Source organism: Aethalodelphis obliquidens, unplaced genomic scaffold (assembly GCF_003676395.1).
Source record: "Aethalodelphis obliquidens isolate GAN/ISIS:26980383/991018 unplaced genomic scaffold, ASM367639v1 scaffold13, whole genome shotgun sequence".
Classification (NCBI taxonomy): domain Eukaryota; kingdom Metazoa; phylum Chordata; class Mammalia; order Artiodactyla; family Delphinidae; genus Aethalodelphis; species Aethalodelphis obliquidens.
The window spans coordinates 28244369-28263601 of NW_020837957.1; the positions used below are offsets into that span (position 1 = coordinate 28244369).

Below are 19233 nucleotides of genomic sequence, written 5' to 3' on the forward strand. Positions count from 1 at the left end.
AGGAGAAATGAGAGCATAAATCTATACAAAGGTTTGTACACAAATGTTTATAGCATTTCACAACAGGTGAGTAGGTAAACTGTGATATATCCATACAATGGAATACTACTAAGCAAAAAAAAGGAATGAAGTATTCATATGTGCTACAACATAAAAATTATGCTAGTGAAATAACCCATTAAAAAGGAGTACATACTGTATGATTCTATTTCTATAAAACTGTAGAAAATGCAAACTAATCTACAGTGACAAAAGGCAAATCAACGGCTATCTGGGGATAGAAAGGCAGATAACAGATATGTTCATTTTCTTGATTTGGTTGATAATTTCACAGATATATACATATGTCAAAACTTATCAAATTGTATACCTTAAGTATGTGTACTTTATTATGTACATTGTATATCAAAAGAGCTGTTAGAAATTATCTCTCTTATTACCCTTAAAGCCAGTGGTGGTATATATCTTGACTGAACGTAAAAGGACGCTCTTCCAATAACTCTTTAATAGCTGATGCCCTAGAGAACTTCTGATAGTAATATTAGTGAAGGGGTACCCAGGGTCCACAGTACACATTAATAACAGAGTAAACAAGTATTCTATATCACACCATTAAAAGAAAAGAATACTTTGCCTTCCATGAATAAATTTATGAAGAGATTTCCCACTCTAAATCACAAATCAGATATCCATCCTAAATTAAATAATTCTACAGCTTAACCAAAGGGGACTATTTAGAGAGTTTAAAAAACAAAAATGGTAGTTTTATTTGCCTTAAAAACCTTTTCTAAAATTCAGGAAAAATTTAGATAATTTGCTATATTAAGAAAACAAATCTCTACAGCTATCCAAGGCAGAAGAAAATTTTAGTCCAACTTTAGTTTTAAGACCAACTCCTCCAAAAAAGACTTGAATACTTTTGTTAAGTAGCTTTGATGAACAAGGAGCCAAAAACTAAACATTCTTTTTTCTTTGGCCACGCCACACAGCTTGCGGCACCTCATTCCCTGACCAGGACTAGAACCCGGGCCACAGCAGTGAAAGCCCAGAATCCTAACCACTAGGCCACCAGGGAACTCCCCTAAACATTCTTAATTTGAACAAATATTTAAAATTTTGATTATGGCATATATACATATATGAATGGTTGACTTTGTATGATAATTAAAAGAAAGAAAACCCAAGCAACCTCACTTACCTATTTTGTTCCTCCAGTTTAGCCAGGAGTTCTAAGTCGTCTGGACTCAACTGTGATGGGGAAGATGGTGAAAGGGCTGGCGTTGACAGTGTGGTAGACGAGGATGTAGTGTGTAATGAAGCAGATGGACTTGCCACCTGACTGGCCATCTGACTGACTGTATGTGACACTGTGTTCTTCACCCATGAGAGAGTAGAACTCAACTTTTCTGCAACCTTGTCTGTCGCCACCTAAGGATAAAAATAATAGTTGCATACGTCAACTGTATTGTATGCATTACCAAGAAGTTGATAATCCTGTTTAGTTTTACTTTATAACCACCATCAGAATATTTTCTTTGAGTTAATAAAGGTAAAACCTGTTTTAGCAATGATTGTCCTAACATACAGCTTTTGGAAACTCCTTATTTCAGTTCTGCGACATGAACAAATTAGAACAATGTTTTCCAAACTACAGGCTAAAATCCATCAGGGAGTGATAAAATCAATTTAATAGGTAACACCACCGTTCTTACAAAATGAAAAAGAGCAGAAAGTGTCAATGTAAAGGTATGTTGTCTTATAAAATTTCTGTCTCAGTTGCATATATGTATTAAAACTACATACTACATGTATGTTGAGTTGGGATATGAAATATATTCTTTATTTGGGTTACAGTCAAAAACATTTGAAAGCCGAGGAACTAAAACATGTCCATTAGGTGATGAGGACAGGGAAATCCTATATGACCAACAATTCAACAAAAACTGGGCTTAGTATAAATAAGATGAAATGAGACTCATGATGTATCTTCAAACCACTAAAGAGTATTTTTATTAAAGAGGATTTAGCGCTAGAAGAACAAAATTATGATAAATGATTGATTTCACAGAGTAAGAGAGTTTCAGGTACAATTTTCAAATAGTTAGAACTAGTCAGAAGTAGAATGGGATGCCTAGAAACAGTAGACATTTCCTACCAATGGCTACAATTAAGAATCCATAACACAACATTGTAAAGCAACCATACTCCAATAAAAATTTTTTTAAAAAATTCATTATAAGAGTCAACATGGAAACCTAAATGTCCCCTGACAGATGAATGGATAAAGAAGATGTGGTATATATATACAATGGAATACTACTCAGCCATAAAAAGAATGAAATAATGCCATTTGCAGCAACATGGATGCAGCTACAGATTATCATATTAAGTGAAGTCAGAAAGAGAATAACAAATACCATATGATATCACTTATATGTGGAATCTAAAATATGACACAAATGAACATATCTATGAAACAGACTCAAGAACACAGAGAATAGACTGGTGGTTGCCAAGAGGGACAGGGTTAGGGGAGGGGTGAAGTGGAGTGGGAGTTTGGGATTAGCAGATGCAAACTGGTATATATAGAATGGATAAACAACAAGGTCTTACTGTATAGCACAGGGAACTATATTTAATATCCTGAGATAAACCATAATGGAAAAGAATATGAAAAAAATGTTAAAAAAAATTAATAATATAAGAGTCAAAAGTCAAGAGTTGGTTGAAGATGAGTTTCTGTTTTAGATGAGCAACCAGGACTAAAAAAGCCTTTCAAATCCCTCCCATCTCTAAGATTCAATGAACTATACAAACGTCTATATATTCTTCATAAATCATGCCAAAGTCCTAAGCAGATATGCCTACAGCGAATTCATTTGAAACACAAAATATACATAATATTCAAACAGGCATTATCACTTCAGTAATGAAAAACAATGTGAACAATAACCATATTTGAATATACATATAAAACTAAACATTCTTAATTTGAGTTTACAAAATAAGGTACAGTAGTTTTTTTAAGGGATTATACTTTTTTGAAACTATCACAAAAAGAGCTTCTTTTTTTTTTTTTTTAACAGATCTTTATAGGAGTACAGCTGCTTCACAATACTGTGTTAGTTTCTGTTGTACAACAAAGTGAATCAGCCATATGCATACATATACCCCATATCCCCTCCCTCTTGAGCCTCCCTATCCCACCCCTCTAGGTCGTCACAAAGCACCAAGCTGATTTCCCTGTGCTATGTGGCTGCTTCCCACTAGCTAGCTATTTTATATTTGGTAGTGTATATATGTCGATGCTACTCTCACTTCGCCCCAGAGTGAAGATAAGTCAGAAAAAGAAAAAGAGCTTCTTCATTGTGAAGTTCTTAGACAAAAACTATGAAGTGCTTTTACGTGCTTTGAGAAGATCTTAAATTTTGTGCAACAGAAAATGACTAAAGCACTATAAAGTTGTTTTCTAGATAGACATATTCTCAGCTAACCTTGGTTACATACAGCAACTTATACACACAAAAATTAAACACCAACTTATATACACAAATAAAAATGCCACCTAGACTATCTTAGCAGATACTACTCTCCCCTCATGGGTTGTCCAAGTCTTTTCTTCTCACTTCATCAACACATACATGTCCCCACTTCCTCCACCTCACCCAGCAGCAGAAAAATTCAATGTAGGGAAAAGGGATTCTAAGGTCATAGTTATGCCACTCAATGTGAGGCTGGAACTTCTGAGACAAAGATTTGATTACAAGTGAATAGGGGCAAGAGTTTCATTAACTTAAAGATACCTCTCATTTTCTTTTCATTTTCAGTAACTTTTTCATTTTAGAACTTACTTCCCTTGGAATGGCGTTATAGAAGGGATCAGGGAGCTCTTACTGTTGAGGGAAGAACCCCCAAGAAAGACAAGCAGGATGAAGTAGGGGAACCAAGGAAAAGAAGTATGGGGATGATCATTTAGGCTTCCAGGCCAAAAAAAAAAGTCCTCGCCAATGAATAGACCAGCAGCACAGTTCATTAAGGCAAAAGGCCAGATAGTAACCAAATAATTTAGCCAGAACTTCCTTTGTACCAGGAAATGGTAAGAGCCATGGCAGACAACAAGACAGCCTGTTGTAGTTTGTTATCCTACTGATTTTCTCTACTCAGTTACAACTACAAATTCAATTGTGAAGATGGCACTAATTTGCATCCCACAAGCACACTATATAGTAAAACAGAAAACCTAACACATAAAATTTACAGAAAAATGTTACCCTTTACTAACACTGACGACAAATTTCAAATATACTCACAACTTTCAAAAATTAATGCTTACAACAAGGACCTACTGTATATATAGCACAGGGAACGATATTCAGGATCTTGTAATAATCTATAAGGGAAAAGAATCTGGAAAAAAAAAAGAATCAAAGGATCACTTTGATTTATACACTGGAAACACTGTGAATCAACTATACTTCAATCTTAAAATTGAAGTATATGGAAATAAATACGGGAAAAAATTTTTAAAGAAAGAATTAATGCTTTACGTTTCCATTATATAAAAGTTCTCTACTCAAGCTAACTGTAGCAAAGCAAAAGACACCTATTATTCGCTTTAATTTGTTTTTAAAAATAAATTTATCATACCCTTTCTGCACACTGTAGCAACAGGCTTCCATTTAAAAAATTTGGAATAACCCGGAGCACAATCCTGACATCCTTTCAACCTTGATGAAATGAGATTCAGTCTATAACTACTGAAGGCTCAACAACCCATCTTTACAATTTAAAATTCTTAAATATAACTGAAGTATTTAATTGCAGTTGCACTTTAATAAAGTTTAATTCTCATGGTTCTAGAAATCCCACAGGATGAGTTATTTTTCATGTATCATCATGTCCTATTTTTCCTTTAACTCTACTTTTCCAAATCTCTAACCTGCCACCTCTAAACCTCTTTCCCTCATCCTATGGTAAACTGAGGTCATGAGGACACAATAAATCTGACAATGCAATTATGTCACAAAGGTTGTCACAAAGTTCCTGTCTACCTCATAGAGGTGTTATGCATTTATTTTTAAACGTGAACATACTTTGGAAAGATTAAAAGCATCATTAAAAATGCTTAGTAATCTGACACAAAAGGCCATACATCGTATGATTCCATTTACATAAAATGTCCAGAATAGGCAAATCCAGAGACAGAAAGTAGTTGGGTGGCTTGGAGGGACTGTAGGAGGGGGGATGGGGAATGATTGCTAATGGGTACAGAGTTTCTTCCTAGAGTGATGAAAATGCTCTGGGATTGGACTGCAGTGACAGTTATACGAACCTGTGAATATACTAAATGCCACTGAACTGTACACTTGAAACGAGTGAATTTTATGGTATGTGAATTATATCTCAATTTTAAAAGAGTTAGTCAATCTGAAAAATCTACATAATGTATAATTCCAACTATATGACATTCTGGAAAAGGCAAAATTATGGAGACAGTAAAAAGATCAGGATTTGGGCGAGGGAAGGGACAAACAAGCAGAACACAGAGGATTTTTAGGGTAGTGAAAATGCTCTGAATGATACAAAAATGGTAGATACATGTCATTATACATTTGTCCAAGCCCACAGAATGTAAACCATCAAGCGTGAACTATAATATAAACTATGGACTGGATGATTATGATGTGTCAACATAGTCTCATCAATTGTAACACAGGTACCACCCTGGTAGTGAATGCTGATAATGGGGGATGGGTCTGCATGTGTAGGGGTAAGGGGTAGATGGGAAATCTCTGTGCTTTCCACTCAATTTTGCTGTGAACCCAAAACTGCTCTTAAAAAATAAAATACTAATAAAATAAATTAAATAAGTTTAGTAAAAGCCTTAGATATTGCTATAATATTTGAATAGGATCTCCCATGAGAAACAATCATGGTTCCTTTATCACTTTATATTTTATTAGAACTTACAAAGATGCTCTTAACTCCCCAAAAGGACTGTTTTTAAAGATTCCAATTTTAGATCCAAAATCTAAAATACTCTAAAGCAGGTATCACTACTTTCCCCATTGTAAAAGTGATGACACTTTTTAAATGATGACCCAGAGAGGTAACACAACTTTTATATTAGAAAGCTATTAAGAGTGGAACGTAGACAGTCTGGTTTGAGATTCTCTGCTCTTAACCACTGTCAAGAGTGAATAAGACCCGTGATTTCCCCAGTGGTCCAGTGGGTAAGACACCACACTCCCAGTGCAGGGGACCCGGGTTTGATCCCTGGTCGGGGAACTAGATCCCGCATGCATACCCCAACTGAGAGGTAGCATGCCACAATTAAGAGTCAGCGTGCTGCAACTAAGAAACATGTGTGCTGCAACTACGAGCCCGCATGCTGCAACGAAGATCCTGCAATGCCTCAACTAAGACCCGGTGCCACCCAAAATAAATAAATAAATAAATGTTAAAACAACAACAACAAAATAAAGTGTACAATTCAATGGTCAAAAAAAGAAAAAAAACAAGAGTGTATTAGACCAAAAGTTGGCAAGAGATGTAGTCACTAATGACCTCAATTAATCCATTCCACAGTGAAGGAAGCAGAAACCAGATTACAGAAGGTTGAGGACCATCTTAGAGAATTAGGAGCTGCAAAATAATCCCATTTCTATCACTATGACCTTTATTCTTGAGACATCTTGATTCAGTCTGATTCCTGAAGGCTGGAGGTTCCAGTAAGTTGGTCAGGATTTTACTGTGTAACAAACCTTACTTTCCAAAAATACCTTCAAACACACTAACTTCAGTTGATTTTATGAAACAAAGAAAAAATTGATACAATTCAGATAACTAGACTCTTTTTTTTTTTCTATCATTTTGCAGTTACTTTGTTTTATAGTATCAAGGCTGGGACTTCCCTGGCGGTCCAGAGGTTAAGACTCCGCGCTGCCAATTCAGGGGGCATGGGTTCGATCCCTGGTCGGAGAACTAAGATCTCACATGCCGTGTGGTGTGGCCAAAAAAAAAAAGAAAAAAAAAAAAAAATCAAGGCTGATTCAACAATTTAGCATATTTTTTTAGGACTTTTCACAACAACTAGTATTAACTCTTTTTTTTTTTTGGCCACGCCAAATATATACATATATGTATATGTGTATATATAGATATGTATATCTATATATACACATATATATGTATATATTCACATATATTCAGAATAGATAAGGAACTCCTAAAATCAACAACTCAAACAATCCCATAAAAAATGGGCAAAGGACATTTCTCCAAAGATATACAAATGGCCAATAAGCATAACAGGCATATGAAAAGATGCTCAACATCACTAATTAGGGAATGCAAACCAAAGCCACAATAAGATACCACTTCACACACATTAGGATAGCTGTTTTTTTATTTTATACTGGAGTATAGCTGATTAACAATGTCGTGTTAGTTTCAGTTGTACAGCAGAGTGATTCACTTACACATGATTACATATACATGTATCTATTCATGTACACACTGCTATATTTAAAATAGATAACCAACAAGAACTTACTGTACAGCACAGGGAACTCTGCTCAATACTCTGTATTAACCTAAATGGAAAAGGAATTTGAAAAAAATAGGACAGCTACTATAAAAATTAAAATTAAAAAAATAAAAACGTAAAATAACAAGTATTGGCATTGCTGATAGGAATGTAAAGTGGTAAGAAGGTGCAGCTGCTGTGGAAACAAATATGATGGTTTCTCAAAAAACTGAACATAGGATTACCATATAACCCAGCAATTCCACTTCTGGGTATGTACACAAAAGGATTAAAAGCAGGGATATTTGTATATCCAAGTTCGTAGCAGCATTATTCACAACATCCAAATGGCAGAAGCAACTCAAGTGCTCATCAATGAATAAATGGATTTTTTAAATGTACTATAGGGACTTCCCTGGTGGCACAGTGGTTAAGAATCCACCTGCCAATGCAGGTGACACGGGTTCGAGCCCTGGACCAGGAAGATCCCACATGCCACAGAGCAACTAAGCCCATGCGCCACTACTGAGCCTGCACTCTAGAGCCCATGAGCCACAACTACTGAGCCCACGTGCCACAACTACTGAAGCCCGCACACCACCACGAAGAGTGGCCCCAGCTCGCAGCAACTTAAGAAAGCCCGCATGCAGTAATGAAGACCCAACGCAGCCAAAAATAAATAAATAAATCAAATCAAAAAAAAAAAAGCATTATATACACATTGTTAAGTGTAATGGAGTATTATTTGGCCTTAAAAAGGAAGAAAATTCTGACATATGCTACATGAATGAACCCTTAAGGCATTATTTTAAGTGAAATAAGCCAGTCACAAAATGACAAATATTCTATGATTCCACTTATATGAGGTACCAAGAGTAGTCAAATTCATAGAGGCAGAAAGTAGATTGGCTGCCAGGGAAGTGGGGAGTGGGGAGTTTAATGGGTACTCTGCAGATGGAGTGATGACAGTCGTACAACAATGTGAATGTACTTAATGCCACTGAACTGTACACTTAAAAATGCTTAAAATGTGGAACTTCCCTGGTGGCGCAGTGGTTAAACCAGTTAATATTTACTGAGTGCTTATACTCAGATACTTGATGATATCACCTAATTTAACCTCCAACCCTATGGTATACGTGTCATATTGTCCTTATATTGTTACATTATTAACTATTTAGATGTACTGCCTCTTAGTTCCTTACAAAATAAAAAGAATATTTCATATATATTCATATTGTCACCAAAAAGAGTATAATAGGTCAAAGAGACTACTCTCTACTTTTCATGAATCCTTGATGACTTAAGAACAAAGCTATGTGTACAGTAATCAAAACAGAACGGTACTGGCACAAAAACAGACACATAGATCAATGGAATAGAATAGAGAGCCCAGAAATAAACCCATGCACCTACGGTCAATTAAACTATGACAAAGGAGGCAAGAATATACTATGGAGAAAAGACAGTTTGTTCAACAGTGATCCGGGAAAACTGGACAGCCACATGTCAAACAATGAGGTTAGAACATTCCTTCATACCATACACAAAAATAAACTCAAATATGAGACCTGAAACCATAAAACTCCTAGAAGAAACACTCTTTGACATAAATCGTAGCAGTATTTTCTTGTGGCACTCCCCTAAGGCAAAAGAAATAAAAGCAAAAATAAACAAATGTAACTTGATTAAACTTAGAAGCTTTTGCACAGCAAAGGAAACCACTGACCAAACAAAAAGAACACCTATGGAATGGGAGAAAGTATTTGCAAATGATGTGAACGACAAGAGGTTAATATCCAAAATATACAAATAGCTTCATACAACTCAAAGTTGAAAAAACAAAAAACCCAACCCAATCAAAAAATGAGCAGAAGATCTGATTAGACATTTCTCCAAAGAAGTCATACAGATGGCTAACAGGCACATGAAAAGATGCTCAGCATTGCTAATTATTAGAGACATGCAAATCAAAACCACGATGACATACATCATCAAAAAGTCTACAAATAGGGACTTCCCTGGCGGGCCAGAGGATAAGACTCCGTGCGTCCAATGCAGGGGGCACGGGTTCGATCCCTGGTCTGTGAACTGAGATCCTACATGCCACACAGCACAGCCAAAAAATAAAACAAAAATTTGTTAAATAGTTGAGTTGGGGGACGCCTTCAAGATGGCGGAGGAGTAAGACATGGAGATCACCTTCCTCCCCACAATACATCAAAACTACAGCTACACGTGGAACAACTCCTATAGAACACCTACTGAACGCTGGCAGAAGACCTCAGACTTCCCAAAAGTCAAGAAATTCCCCACCTACCTGGGTAGGGCAAAAGAAAAAAGGAAAAACAGGGACAAAAGAATAGGGACGGGACCTGCACCTCGGGGAGGGAGCTGTGAAAAAGGAAAAGTTTCCACACACTAGGAAGCCCCTTCACTGGCAGAGACAGGGGGTGGGCAAGGGGGAAGCTTCAGAGCCACAGAGGAGAGCACAGCAAGAGGGGTGCAAAGGACAAAGTGGAGAGATTCCTGCACAGAGGATCGCTGCGGACCAGCACTCACCAGCCTGAGAGGCCTGTCTGCTCACCCGCCGGGGCAGGTGGGGGCTGGGAGCTGAGGCTCAGGCTTCAGAGGCCAGATCCCAGGAAGAGAACTGGGGTTGGCTGCGTGAAGACAGCCTGAATGAGGTTAGCGCACCACAGCTAGCCAGGAGGGAGTCCGGGAAAAACTCTGGACCTGCCTAAGAGGCAAGAGACCATCGTTTCAGGGTGCGCGAGGAGAGGGAATCCAGAGCACTGCCAAAACAAGCTCCAGAGACGGGCGCGAGCCGTGGATATCAGCGTGGACACCAGAGACGGGCATGAGACCGTCTGCTTCTTGGTCTGCTGCAGCCACCAGGAAGCCTGTGTGCAAGCACAGGTCACTATCCACACCTCCCCTCCTGGGAGCGGGTGCAGCCTGCCACTGCCAGGGTCCCATGATCCAGGGACAACTTCCCCAGGAGAATCCACGGTGTGCCTCAGGCTGTTGCTATGTCATGCTGACCTTGCCGGGGCCTGAGTGAGCCAGAGCCCCCTAATCAGCTGCTCCTTTAACCCCGTCCTGTCTGGGCGGGGAACAGATGCCATGAGGCAACCTACACGCAGAGGCGGGGCCAAATCCAAAGCTGAACCACAGGAGCTGAGCAAACAAAGAAGAGAAAGGGAAATTTCTCCCAGCAACCTCAAGAGCAGTGGATTAAATGTCCACAGTCAACTCGATGTACCCTGCATCTGTGGAATACCTGAATAGACAATGAATCATCCAAAATTAAGGCGGTAGACTTTGGGAGCAACTGTAGGCTTGCAGTTTCCTTTCTGAATATAATTTGTTTCTGGTTTAATGTTTATTTTAGTTTAGTATTTAGAGCTTATTATCACTGGTATATTTGTTTACTGATTTGGTTGCTCTCTGCCTTTTTTTAAATATATATTTCTTTTTTTTCCTTTTTCACTTTTTGTGAGTGTGTTATGTGTATGCTTCTTTCTGTGGCTTTGTCTGTATAGCTTTGCTTTTGCCATTTGTCCTAGGGTTCTGACTATCATTTTTTGTTTCTGTTTTTTTAGTACAGATTTTAGCGCTTGTTATCATTGGTGGATTTGTTTTTTGGTATGGTTGCTCTCTTCTTTCTCTCTTTTTTAAATTACTTTTTAATTTTTTTATTTTAACAATTTTTTCCATTTTAATAATTTATGTTACATTATTTACTTATTTCTTCTTTCTTTCTTTTTCTCACTCTTCTTCTGAGCCGTGTGGCTGACAGGGTCTTGGTGCTCTGGCTGGGTGTCAGGCCTGAGCCCCTGAGGTGGGAGAGCCAAGCCGAGTTCAGGACACTGGTCCACCAGAGACCTCCTGGCCCCATGTAGTATCAAATGGCAAAAGATCTCCCCGAGATCTCCATCTCAACACTAAGACCCAGCTCCACTCAATGAGCAGCAAGCTCCAGTGCTGGACACCCCATGCCAAACAACTAGCAAGACAGGAACACAACCCCACCCATTAGCAGAGAGGCTGCCTAAAATCATAATAAGATCACAGACACCCCAAAACACACCACCAGACACAGTCCTGCCCACCAGAAAGACAAGATCCACCCTCATCCACCAGAACACAGGCACCAGCCCACCCCACCAGGAAGCCTACACAACCCACTGAACCAACCTTATCCATTGGAAGCAGACACCAGAAACAACGGGAACTACGAACCTGAAGCCTGCACAAAGGAGACCCCAAACACAGTCAGTTAAGCAAAATGAGAAGACAGAGAAATACACAGCAGATGAAGGAGCAAGGTAAAAACCGACCAGACCAAACAAATGAAGAGGAAACAGGCAGTCTACCTGAAAAAGAATTCAGAGTAATGATAGTAAAGATGATACAAAATCTTGGAAACAGAATGGAGAAAATATAAGAAATGTTTAACAAGGACCCAGAAGAACTAAACAGCAAACAAACAATGATGAACAACACAATAAATGAAATTAAAAATTCTCTAGAACAAATCAATAGCAGATACCTGAGGCAGAAGAACGGATAAGTGACCTGGAAGATAAGATAGTGGAAATAACTGCCGCAGAGCAGAATAAAGAAAAAAGAATGAAAAGAATTGAGGACAATCTCAGAGACCTCTGGGACAACGTTCAACGCACCAACATTCAAATTATAGGGGTCCCAGAAGAAGAAGAGAAAAAGAAAGGGACTGAGAAAATATTTGAAGAGATTATAGTTGAAAACTTCCCTAATATGGGAAAGGAAATAGTCAATCAAGTCCAGGAAGCACAGAGAGTCCCATACAGGATAAATCCAAGGAGAAACACACCAAGACACATACTAATCAAACTATCAAAACTTAAATAAAAAGAAAAATATTAAAAGCAGCAAGGGTAAAATAACAAATAATATACAAGGGAATCCCCATAAGCTTAACAGCTGATCTTTCAGCAGAAGCTCTGCAAGCCAGAAGAGAGTGTCAGGGCATATTTAAAGTGATGAAAGGGAAAAACCTACAAGCAAGATTACGCTACCCAGCAAGGATCTCATTCAGATTCCATGGAGAAGTTGAAACCTTTACAGACAAGCAAAAAGCTAAGAGAATTCAGCACCACCAAACCAGCTTTACAACAAATGCTAATGGAACTTCTCTAGGCAGGAAACACAAGAGAAGGAAAAGACCTACAATAATGAACCCAAAACAATTAAGAAAATGGTAATAGGAACACACATATCAATAACTACCTTAAATATAAATGGATTAAATGCTCCAACCAAAAGACACAGACTGGCTAAATGGATACAAAAACAAGACCTGTATATATGCTGTCTACAAGAGACCCACTTCAGACCTAGGAACACATACAGACTGAAAGTGAGGGGATGGAAAAACATATCCCATGCAAATGGAAATCAAAAGAAAGCTGGAATACCAATCCTCATATCAGAAAAAACAAACTTTAAAATAAAGACTATTACAAGAGACAAAGAAGGACATTACATAATGATAAAGGGATCAATCCAAGAAGAAGATATAACAATTGTAAATATTTATGCACCCAACATAGGAGCACCTCAATACATGAGGCAAATGCTAACAGCCATAAAAGGGGAAATCGACAGTAACACAATCATAGCAGGGGACTTTAACACCCCACTGTCACCAATGGACAGATCATTCAAAATGAAAATAAATAAGGAAAGCACAAGCTTTAAATGATATATTAAACAAGATGGACTTAACTGATATTTATAGGACATTCCATCCCAAAACAACAGAATATACCTTCTTCTCAAGTGCTCATGGAACATTCTCCAGGACAGATCATACCTTGGGTCACAAATCAAGCCTTGGTAAATTTAAGAAAATTAAAATCTTATCAAGTATCTTTTCCGACCACAACGCTTTGAGACTAGATATCAATTACAGGAAAAAATTTGTAAAAAAATACAAACACATGGAGGCTACACAACACACTACTAAATAACCAAAAGATCACTGAGGAAATCAAAGAGGAAATCAAAAAATACCTAGAAACAAATGACAATGAAAACACAGTGACCCAAAACCTATGGGATGCAGCAAAAGCAGTTCTAAGAGGGAAATTTATAGCAATACAATCCTACCTCAAGAAACAAGAAACATCCCAAATAAGCAACCTAACCTTACACCTAAAGCAATTAGAGAAAGAAGAACAAAAAAAACCTAAAGTTGGCAGAAGGAAAGAAATAATAAAAGATCAGATCAGAAATAAATGAAGAAGAAATTAAGGAAACAACAGCAAAGATCAATAAAACTAAAAGCTGGTTCTTTGAGAAGATAAACAAAATTGATAAACCATTAGCCAGACTCATCAAGAAAAAAAGGGAGAGGACTCAAATCAATAGAATTAGAAATGAAAAAGGAGAAGTAACAGCTGACACTGCAGAAATACAAAGGATCATGAGAGATTACTACAAGCAACTCTATGCCAATAAAATGGACAACCTGGAAGAAATGGACAAATTCTTAGAAAAGCACAACCTTCCGAGACTGACCCAGGAAGAAATAGAAAATATGAACAGACCAATCACAAGCACTGAAATTGAAACTGTGATTAAAATTCTTCCAACAAACAAAAGCCCAGGACCAGAAGGCTTCACAGCCACATTCTATCAAACATTGAGAGAAGAGCTAACACCTATCCTTCTCAAACTCTTCCAAACTACAGCAGAGGGAGGAACACTTCCAAACTCATTCTACGAGGTCACCCTCACTCTGATACCAAAACCAGACAACGATGTCACAAAGAAAGAAAACTACAGGCCAATATCACTGATGAACAGAGACGCAAAAATCCTCAACAAAATACTAGCAAACAGAATCCAACAGCACATTAAAAGGATCATACACCATGATCAAGTGGGGTTTATCCCAGGAATGCAAGGATTCCTCAATATATGCAAATCAATCAATGTGATAAACCTTATTAACAAACTGAAGGAGAAAAAACATATGACCATCTCAACAGATGCAGAAAAAGCTTTCGACAAAATTCAACACCGATTTATGATAAAAAGCCTAAAGAAAGTAGGCTAGAAGGAACTTACCTCAACATAATAAAGGCCATAGATGACAAACCCACAGCCAACATCGTTCTCAATGGTGAAAAACTGAAACTGTTTCCTCTAAGATCAGGAACAAGACAAGGTTGTCCACTTTCACCACTATTATTCAACATGGTGTTGGAAGTTTTAGCCACAGCAATCAGAGAAGAAAAAGAAATAAAAGGAATCCAATTTGGAAAAGAAGAAGTAAAGCTGTCACTGTTTGCAGATGACATGATACTATACATAGAGAATCCTAAATGTGCTACCAGAAAACTACTAGAGCTAATGAATTAATTTGGTAAAATAACAGGATACAAAATTAATGCACAGAAATCTCTGACATTCCTATACACTAATGATGAAAAATCTAAAAGAGAAATTAAGGAAACATTCCCATTTACCACTGCAACAAAAAGAATAAAATACCTAGGAATAAACCTACTTAAGGAGACAAAAGACCTGTATGCAGAAAACTATAAATACACTGATGAAAGATATTAAAGATGATACAAACAGATAGAGAGATATACCATGTTCTTGGATTGGAAGAATCAACACTGTGAAAATAACTATACTACCCAAAGCAGTCTACAGATTCAATGCAATCCCTATCAAACTACCACCAGCATTTTTCACAGAACTAGAAAAAAAAAATTCATAATTTGTATGGAAACATAAAAGACACTGAGTAGCAAAAGCAATCTTGAGAAAGAAAAATGGAGCTGGAGGAAACAGGCTCCTGGACTTCAGACTATACTACAAAGCTACGGTAATCAAGTAATCAAGACAGTATGGTACTGGCACAAAAACAGAAATACAGATCAATGGAACAGAATAGAAAGTGCAGAGATAAACCCACGCACATATGGTCACCTTATTTTTGATAAAGGAGGCAAAAATATACAATGGAGAAAAGACAACCTCTTCAATAAGTGGTGCTGGGAAAACTGGACAGCTACACGTAAAGGAATGAAATTAGAACACTCCCTAACACCATACACAAAAATAAACTCAAAATAGATTAAAGACCTAAATTTAAGGCCAAACACTATAAAACTCTTAGAGAAAAACATAGGCAGAACCCTCTATGACATAAGTCACAGCAAGATCCTCTTTGACCCCCCTCCTAGAGAAATGGAAATAAAAACAAAAATAAACCAATGGGACTTAATGAAACTTAAAAGCTTTTGCACAGCAAAGGAAACCATAAACAAGACAAAAAGAAAACGTTCAGAATGGGAGAAAATATTTGCAAATGAAGCAACTGACAAAGGATTAATCTCCAAACTTTACAAGCAGCTCATGCAGCTGAATAACAAAAAAACAAACAACCCAAACCAAAAATGGGCAGAAGACTTAAACAGACATTTCTCCCAAGAAGATATACAGATTGCCAACAAACACATGAAAGGATGCTCAACATCACTAATCATTAGAGAAATGCAAATCAAACCTACAATGAGGTATCAACTCACACCAGTCAGAATGGCCATCATCAAAAAATCTACAAACAATAAATGCTGGAGAGGGTGTGGAGAAAAGGGAACCCTCTTGCACTGCTGGTGGGAATGTAAATTGATACAGCCACTATGGAGAAAAGTATGGAGGTTCCTTAAAAACTAAAAACAGAACTACCATACGACCCAGCAATCTCACTACTGGGCGTATACCCTAAGAAAACCATAAGTCAAAAAGAGTCATGTATCACAATGTTCATTGCAGCTCTACTTACAATAGCCAGGACATGGAAGACTGTCATACAGAGTGAAGTAAGTCAGAAAGAGAAAAACAAATACCGTATGCTAACACATATATATGGAATCTAAAAAAAAAAAGGCTCTGAAGAACCTAGGGACAGGACAGGAATAAAGACACAGACGTAGAGAATGGACTTGAGGCCACGGAAAGGGGCAAGGGTAAGCTGGATGAAGTGAGAGAGTGGCATGGACATATATACACTACCAAATGTAAAATAGATAGCTAGTGGGAAGCAGCCACATAGCACAGGGAGATCAGCTTGGTGCTTTGTGACCACCTAGAGGGGTGGGATAGGGGGAGTGGGAGGGAGATGCAAGAGGGAGGAGATATGGGGATATATGTATAGGTACAGCTGATTCACTTTGTTATAAAGCAGAAACTAACACACTATTGTAAATCAATTATATTCCAATAAAGATGTTTTTTAAAATTTATTTATTTAACGAAGTCATTACTAGGGCTCAGTCTTGGAACCCAGACACCATGCTGTTGAGAAGCCTAAACTAGCCCACACAAAGACCGTATGTAGTTATTCTGGCTAACAGCCCCGCTGACGTCCCATCATCAACCACCAGACATGAGTGTGGATACATGATCAAATAATTCAAGGCCCTAGATGAAGGGTCTTCCCAGCTTCTCAGCTTCACAAGCATTATGAAGCAGAGACAAGCCCTCTCCATAAGGCTCTGTCCAAATTCCTGACCCAAAGAATCTACAGACATACTAAGATGACTGTTTCTAAGCCACTAGTTTTATGGGGGCTTGTTACACAGCTATAACTCACAAAATAAAATTAAAATATTTAATAATGCTTAAAATAAAGCCAGGAAGTTGCAGTATAGTATATTATTAAAGACTTCTTACTGCACTTGTTTTTGTTTTTGAGAGAATGGAGGACGCACATAATTGAGAAAAATCATCTTTTTACATGGCTGTAGTATGCTGTGAGTAGGTACAAGGACAGTATACTAGGAAAATATAAGTAAATAGTAGAACCAGAAAATTATATTAATGCTCCAAAGGCCTGAGAGAACAGCATTTAATTAAGTTAGAAAAATGTATCATTGATTTGCACCTCATAGTCAAATGCACTGAAATCATGTCATTACTTTTTCACTGCTATTAAAATGGCATTTTGATTAGTATGTTAAAGCAATGCCAAGAAATAAGATATTCAAGGAAGCCTTCTGTTTAACAAGTAGGCTATTCTCTTGAAATAGGAATCTTGTTTTTTTGAGTAATATAGGATATAATTAGTTTGAAGATTTAATTGTAAATATTTATATTTTAACTAAAACAAGTGACTAAAATAGAAGAGAAATCTTTCAGTAAAAATATCCAAAAGAGGGCTTCCCTGGTGGCGCAGTGGTTGAGAGTCCGCCTGCCAATGCAGGGGACACGGGTTCGTGCCCCAGTTCGGGAAGATCCCACATGCCGCAGAGCGGCTGGGCCCGTGAGCCATGGCCGCTGAGCCTGTGCGTCCGGAGCCTGTGCTCCGCAACGGGAGAGGCCACAACAGTGAGAGGCCCGCGTACCACAAAAAAAAAAAAAAAAAAAATCCAAAAGAGCTTAGTTCAATGGCATCAGCAGATTTATTTATTTATTCATTCGTTCATTCACTTAGCTGCACCGGGTCTCAGTTGCAGCGCACAGGATCTTCATTGGCGTGTGCGCGATCTTTGTTGCGGCATGCGGGATCTTTTTACTTGCGCCATGTGAACTCTTGGCTGCAGCATGCAGAATCGAGTTCCCTGACCAGGGATCATACCCAGGCCCCCTACATTGGGAGCACAGAGTCTTAGCCACTAGACCACCAGGAAGTCCGGGCATAAGCAATTTCAATTAAATTTACATTTAAAAAAATAGGTCGCAGGCAGTGAGAGGCCCGCGCACCGCGATGAAGAGTGGCCCCCGCTCGCCACAACTAGAGAAAGCCCTCGCACAGAAACGAAGACCCAACACAGCCAAAACTAAAATAAATAAATTTAAAAAAAATAGGTCGCAGCTAAAAAAGGAATGAAGTACTAATACAGTCTATAACATAAATTAATCTTGAAAACATTATGCTAAGTAAAAGAAGCCAGTCACAAAATACCACATATAATGACTCCATTTATATGAGATGTCTAGGCATTACCTATAGACAGAAAGTTGATTAATGATTGCACAGTGCTGAGGAGAATGCAGGGACAGGGATTGGTAGCTAAAGGGCACAAGGTTTCTTTTTGAGGTGATGAAAATGTTTCAAAATTGACTATGACAATGGTTGCACATACCTGTGAATACACTAAAAGCCATTGAATTGTACACTTTAAATGGGTGAATTGTATAGTATGTGAATTACATATGAAGAAAGTTGTTTTAAAAATTCAGGTCAGGGAATTCCCTGGTGCTGGAATTCCAGTGGTTAGGACTCTGTGTGCTCACTGCCAAGGGCCCAGGTTCAATCCCTGGTTCGGGAACTAAGATCCCACAAGCCACGCAGCACAGCCACAAAAAAAAAATTCAGGTCTGTACTATTAATACTGGATATATTTTATTCCATACTTGATGTATTTTCAATAAAAATTAGTATTATATTGTATATAAAACAACAACAACAAAATTTAGGTCAGACAAATTTCTCCATAAAATAAAAAAGACCAGATTACGATGCAGACAATGCTTGACAACCTTCCTCACCTCTAATCAAATCTCCTATCTTTCTATCTTCATGTCTTTCCCCAGCTTGCCTCACCATCTGGTTCTTCAAGACATTCCCAAGCAAATGGCCTCACCTTGATGAAGCAGAAGTGGTCTAATATTATGTTCCTCATTTACTTCTCTAC

At 37.9% G+C, this 19233-nt stretch overlaps 1 protein-coding gene across 8 annotated transcripts in view; it reads right to left on the reverse strand.

Moving 5' to 3' along the window:
- The window catches only part of EVI5 (ecotropic viral integration site 5), a 204061-nt gene that overhangs the window by 152130 nt on the left and 32698 nt on the right, over nucleotides 1-19233 (reverse strand). For all 8 annotated transcript variants that reach the window (XM_027114338.1, XM_027114337.1, XM_027114336.1 and 5 more), the window contains exon 2: nucleotides 1199-1428. In XM_027114338.1, the coding sequence (XP_026970139.1) occupies nucleotides 1199-1347 (149 nt within the window). In that variant the 5' untranslated portion in view covers nucleotides 1348-1428. The remainder of the gene's footprint in view (nucleotides 1-1198; nucleotides 1429-19233) is intronic.